The sequence below is a fragment of the Oncorhynchus keta genome, chromosome 12, assembly GCF_023373465.1.
Source record: "Oncorhynchus keta strain PuntledgeMale-10-30-2019 chromosome 12, Oket_V2, whole genome shotgun sequence".
Classification (NCBI taxonomy): Eukaryota; Metazoa; Chordata; class Actinopteri; order Salmoniformes; family Salmonidae; genus Oncorhynchus; species Oncorhynchus keta.
The window spans coordinates 55,352,065-55,358,339 of record NC_068432.1 but is presented as its reverse complement, the minus strand read 5'-3'; the positions used below and the strand labels follow the sequence as shown (position 1 = coordinate 55,358,339).

At 40.9% G+C, this 6,275-nt stretch overlaps 1 protein-coding gene across 4 annotated transcripts in view; it reads right to left on the bottom strand.

Annotated features, from left to right (window-relative positions):
* Positions 1 to 228: 228 nt before the first annotated feature.
* The window catches only part of LOC118376690 (YTH domain-containing protein 1-like), a 40,394-nt gene continuing 34,347 nt past the window's right edge, over positions 229 to 6,275 (bottom strand). For all 4 annotated transcript variants that reach the window (XM_052458704.1, XM_052458703.1, XM_052458706.1 and 1 more), the window contains exons 12-15: positions 5,969 to 6,011; positions 5,538 to 5,603; positions 1,742 to 2,020; positions 229 to 1,228 (exon numbers count right to left, since the gene is read on the bottom strand). In XM_052458704.1, coding sequence (XP_052314664.1) covers positions 1,025 to 1,228; positions 1,742 to 2,020; positions 5,538 to 5,603; positions 5,969 to 6,011 — 592 coding nt within the window. In that variant the 3' untranslated portion in view covers positions 229 to 1,024. The remainder of the gene's footprint in view (positions 1,229 to 1,741; positions 2,021 to 5,537; positions 5,604 to 5,968; positions 6,012 to 6,275) is intronic.

Below are 6,275 nucleotides of genomic sequence, written 5' to 3'. Positions count from 1 at the left end.
CCCTCAGTATATATATATATATGAACGACACAGCGCCCCTATCAGTATATATACGAACGACACAACGCCCCCTATCAGTATATATATATATATATATATACGAACGACACAACGCCCCCTATCAGTATATATACACGAACGACACAACGCCCCCTATCAGTATATATAAGAACGACACAGCGCCCCCTTATCAGTATATATACGATTCATTGATTACGATGTTCAACGTGATGTAAAGCTTTTTATTATACTTCAACACGCAAAGGTGTTATGACTGGTTTCATAAAGGTTTGAAAGCCTTAAAAATATACTCAGTTCTGAGTAAAAACAGTTTCTATAAAGTGAATCAATCCAGACCAGTCTTTTACTTATCAACTGACGACAGTAGTAAAATACACAGTATTTTTGTTGTACAAAACAGACCTTCAAAACATACCCCACCCCACCCCCCAAGCAAACATTCTCTCATCGCCTTACAGCACTGATTAGAGTCTGGATTTAAAACTTCAGAAAATCAAGATCTAGACAGACAATATTGCTTTTTGCTTCTGGACCGGTTAAAAACACAAGAAAAAAAAATGCAACTGCTTGAAACTAAAAAGACCAGGAAACAAAAAAGGGACTTACTACAACAGATTCAGTACAACTCAATTATACCCCTTTAAGTCTTACATCTTAATGTGAACCAGGTACAATTATGAACAACGTAAAAGACAAATGTGGCATGAAAAACATTTTAAAAAAGTCATTACTGTCTGTCTGGGTCTCAGGAAGAAACAAAAACAAACTAACATAAACATCTGCAATAGTTTGACGGTCCAAACCACTTTCTCCTGGTATTGCCTTTGTTCAGTTACACTGCATTTATGATACACATGAGCGGATGACTTGACAACATAACGTTTAAAAAAAAAAAACAAGAGGACAATAAATCACTTAAAAAAAGACACAGATTATTTTATAAAAAGGAAACGCGGTAAAATAAACTACTGCAGAGGACTTGCTGTTTGATTTTAGTCCCAAATTATCTCCTGTGGTGCCCCCTCTCCTTCTCCTTCTCCCTGATCCTGTCTCTCTCCCGGTCGCGTCCACGATCTCGGTCCCGGCGGGCATCTCTGGGCCGTTCTCGCTCCCTTTGCCTGTCTCGTTCCCGTGGACGGCTGCGGCGACTGGTCACCACGGCCTGGGTCCGTCTCAGGAAGTCATCCACGCGCATATCATAGTCATGCTGCAGAGGGAGAGAGAGAGAGATGTGGCGTTTCACTAGTTTAAACTCCCCCCTCTGGACATGAACACAATCGAAGTGAACATTTGATATGTGAATGGGTAATGCACAGTCCTTCTGTTTGGGGTAGGCCGGGCACTGGACATCTATCAAGTACGAGCTCAGTGGAGCAAACTACTCATAAACAGCTGTATTGTAACTAAATGAAACATTTCCTGTTTCGTCGTATGACAAAACAAGTGGTCACTACGTAAGACAAGGGAACACGGACACCATCTCGCTCCAAACAAGGTGCGTGAGGAGTAAACTGAAGTGACGAGGATATCCAGCCACTCAGTGGAAGTTGATAAAAGCTCTTCTTTATATTGATTTTTAAAAAAATTAAAGTAATTCATTCAGCCCTTAAGTTTGTCATTTGTAATTTTCTGTTGCGTTTTTAAAATCAACTTCCACTGCCCTCCATGTCCTCTTTTAAAACAAGTAATCACATCAGAGCAGACAGAAACAAGCGTTTACCACGCTGGAGCTATAGGAGCGGACAAGTCTCTTCTCTCTGAAGCGGGCGTCGTGTGGTACAGGTTCTCTGAAGCGGGCTTCGTGTGGTACAGGTTCTCTGAAGCGGGCGTCGTGAGGTACAGGTTCTCTGAAGCGGGCGTCGTGTGGTACAGGTTCTCTGAAGCGGGCGTCGTGTGGTACAGGGTGTTGCCCAGCATAGGGTGGGTGTGACTGGGGAGGAGGAGGATGGTGTTGGTAGAACGGGTGGTGAGGTTGCTGCTCCATCCCAGGGTACTGTGCCTACAGATGAAAAGGAGCATCTTATTAGATTTATACAATTAATGGATGAACAGGTCAGTGGAGAAAAAGTCCTCAATGGCAGGTTGATAAAGTGGTCAGTGTGATGCAGATAAAAAAACATATTTAAAAAAAGTGTAGGAGCAGATCGGCCTATTATATGACAGGAGGTCGCATACGGCAAGCTGTTTCGACCAATCAGGTCTTTCGTTTAGCTGCATTTTCCTCTTTTGATCAATCAAACCATAGAGATGTAGATATATGAAACTAGATAGAGATGTATCAACACTAATATATATATATATTTGGGGGTGAATATATATATATATAGTGTTGATACATCTCTATCTAGTTTCACATACATACATTACATACATACACAGCAGTATGTGGACACCCCTTCAAAAATGAGTGGATTGGACTACTTCAGCCACGCCCATTGCTGACAGGTTTTATACAGTACAGACACTGATCTGAAACAAGCAGCTGAAACACTGCTATGTCCAAGTCTAAAACCGGATTGTTGAATAGAGGAAGTGAAAAAAAAAGAAAAAAGTTCTTAGGTATCAGTTGGCCAGAGATTCTAAAACTTTGGAAAAGGCAAGATAACTACCGTCCAAATTCCAAATAAACGAAGTCAGAAGGATCTCCTCCTTTATGTAGGGGAAAGACAGATCTTAGGAATATCACCAGAAACTATCGTCAAGTAAAAAAAAATATATATAGCTCAGTGGTTCTCCAGTAACTGGAGCAGAAAGTGAATCAGCTCCTATGGTTTTATACTGCATTTAGAAGGAATCAATTGAATCAGCTCCTATGGTTTTATACTGCATTTAGAAGGAATCAAGTGAATCAACTCCTATGGATTTAATTAACATCAATCTGTACCAAAGCACTTAGACATCAAGTGGTTGAAGTGAAAATAAAATGTGAGTCTGTTAGTGCATCATTCTGTACAATCTGTTCTGAGGTGACTAAAGGTCTCCCTCTAGTGGAATGAGATGAATTTTCAGAGACTATCATTTCAAACAGGTGGCCTGCTGAAGCAAAAATAGTTATTAAAAGCACCACAAAATGTCAATTTGTCTGGTATGGGACCAGAGGCAGTGAAATATTTGACCACTTTCCAGAAGTTCGCTGGATTACCCCCACTCTCTGATATACAATTCAAGGAATATGTTGATATTGTTTTTAAATCAGGGATGAACATCTATTTCTCAAATGTCCGAAAGGCTGCCAATCAGATGTAGAATCAGTCCGTCTAGTCTTAACCCAAGATATATTTCGTTCCTGTAATTTCTCAGGTAAATCATGCGTAATCCGAGGATTAAATCAGTCTTTTACCCTTAGCTTTTTGTACGGTGCATGTTTATCTGCAACATAGTTAGACGGGGAAATAAAACAATTAAGGGCCTGATCCGAGTGAGTCGACACATCCAGCCCAGCTCAGACAAAAAAACGTGGCTCATTAACTTCTTGGTGACAGGGGGTAGTATTTTCACGTCCGGATGAAATGCATGCCCAAATTCAACTGCTTGCTCCTCATCCCCAGGAGATAAAATATGCATATTATTAGTAGATTTGGATAGAAAACACTTGACGTTTCTAAAACTGTTTGAATCATGTCTGTGAGTATAGCATAACTTATTTGACAGGCGAAACCCCGAGGACAAACCATCCAGATTTTGTTTTTTTTAGGTCACTCTTTTCAATGGTTTTCATTGGGAATCCAGATTTCGAAGGGACTTGCTTGCAGTTCCCACCGCTTCCACTGGATGTCAACAGTCTTTAGAAATTGGTTGAGGTTATTCCTTTGTGTAATGAAGAAGTACGGCCATCTTGAACGAGGGTCACTTGTAGTGTACTGTTAGATAGAGGCGCGAGACCAGAAAGCTACAGTTTGTTTTCCTCCTGTATTGAACACAGATCATCCCGTCTTCAATTTTATTGATTATTTACTTTAAAAATACCTAAAGTTGTATTACAAAAGTAGTTTGAAATGTTTTGGCATAATTTACAGGTAACTTTTGAGACATTTTGTAGTCAAGTTGCACAAGTTGGAATCTGTGTTTTTCTGGATCAAACGCGCTAAATAAATGGACATTTTGGATATATATGGACCGGATTAATCAAACAAAAAGACCATTTGTGATGTTTATGGGACATATTGGAGTGCCAACAAAAGAAGCTCATCAAAGGTAAGGCATGAATTATATTTTTTATTTCTGCATTTTGTGTTGCGCCTGCAGGGTTGAAATATGCTTTTCTCTCTTTGTTTACGGAGGTGCTATCCTCAGATAATAGCATCGTTTGCTTTCGCCGAAAAGCCTTTTTGAAAACTGACATGTTGGCTGGATTCACAACAGGTGCAGCTTTAATTTGCTATCTTACATGTGTGATTTCATGAAAGTTAGATTTTTATAGTAATTTATTGGAATCTGGCGCTCTGCATTTTCACTGGCTTTTGGCCAAGTGGGACGCTACCGTCCTACATATCCAGAGAGGATAAAATTCCTACAATGTCTCTTAGTAATAACGCGCGATTTAGGAAGTTTAAAAAATGTATACAGGAAACGGGACAATGGTTACTGAACTCGTTGGCATATACCCCATTGGCTATAAACTTACGAGGGGCATTTGTTAGAATAATATGTAAATAGTAGATTTTTCAGGGTGAAAAGCCAGCGAGTTGCTTTCATTCTCAGCACAGTACAAATATCTTTCATACCATCAGATACTGGCATCAACCAATCTAGATGAAGATCACCCGCTATCAGTCATTCAGATTGAGCATAGTTAGACATCAGGTCAATTTACTGAAAGCACATAATGAAGGCAAGAGGGAGATTGCTATTTTATTTGACCCTTATTTTTTTTAAGTTGACTGAGAACACATTCTCATTTATAGCAACACGGGAGAGGGGGATGAATAAGCCAATTGTAAACGGGATAATTAGGTGACCGTGATGATATGAGGGCCATATTGGGAATTTAGCCAGGACCCCAGGGTTGACACCCCTACTCTTACGCTAAGTGCCATGGGATATTTAGGGACCACAGAGTCATGACCCCCGTTTAACGTTCCATCTGAAAGACAGCACCCTACTTAGGGCAATGTCCCAAATCACTGCCCTGGGCCATTGGGATATTTTTTTTAGACCAGAGGAAAGGGTGCCTCCTACTGTCCCTCCAACACCACTTCCAGCAGCATCTGGTCTCCCATTCAGGGACCGACCAGGACCAACCCCACTTAGCTTCAGAAGTAAGCCTGCAGTGGGATGCAGGGTGGTATGCTGCTGACCAGGATGGTATGATAAATTCCCACTAGCGTCACATGGACATTTTTACCAAGTCCCACATTTAGGACTAGACATACAAATTGCTTAGGGACAAAGGGCCGATTCAGGCCCAATGACCGATTCTAGAACATTGAGCATCTACTGTAGATTCTAGAACATTGAGCATCTACTGTAGATTCTAGAACATGTAACATGTACATTCTAAATAATTTTTAACATACCATTCCTTGCCAAGGAGTAGGCTGCCCAACGGTGTGGTGGAACTCTCTCATGTAATCATTGTAGGACTGTGGATCAAATGAACCACATCATGTTACTATCAATAGGACTGGGGATCAAATGAACCACATGTTACTATCAATAGGACTGGGGATCAAATGAACCACATCATGTTACTATCAATAGGACTGGGGATCAAATTAACCACATCATGTTACTATCAATAGGACTGGGGATCAAATGAACCACATCATGTTACTATCAATAGGACTGGGGATCAAATGAACCACATCATGTTACTATCAATAGGACTGGGGATCAAATGAACCACATGTTACTATCAATAGGACTGGGGATCAAATGAACCACATGTTAATATCAATGACAGTTTAATATATAACTGAAATCAATAGCAGGGTGCCCCTGAACTCACCCCATTGAGAAAAACATCTCTCCTCACTCCAGTGGGGAACCGCCTTGGGGAAAAATGGACTGATTATTGGTTGGGGGAGGGCAAGGGGCTGGGAATGATTGGTGGAGAGAGGAAGGGCAAGGAAATGATTGGTGGAAAGAAGAAGACTTGGGAATGATTGGTGGAGAGGAACCACCACGCCCTAAAATCGAACACCTGTCACTTGTGGAGCACTAAGAGGACTGGGTTGATGGAAGCAATATGGTACCAGCTTTGTCTTGCCCTGATAGGCCAGGCGAAAGATTTACTGTATTGCTTATACCCTACC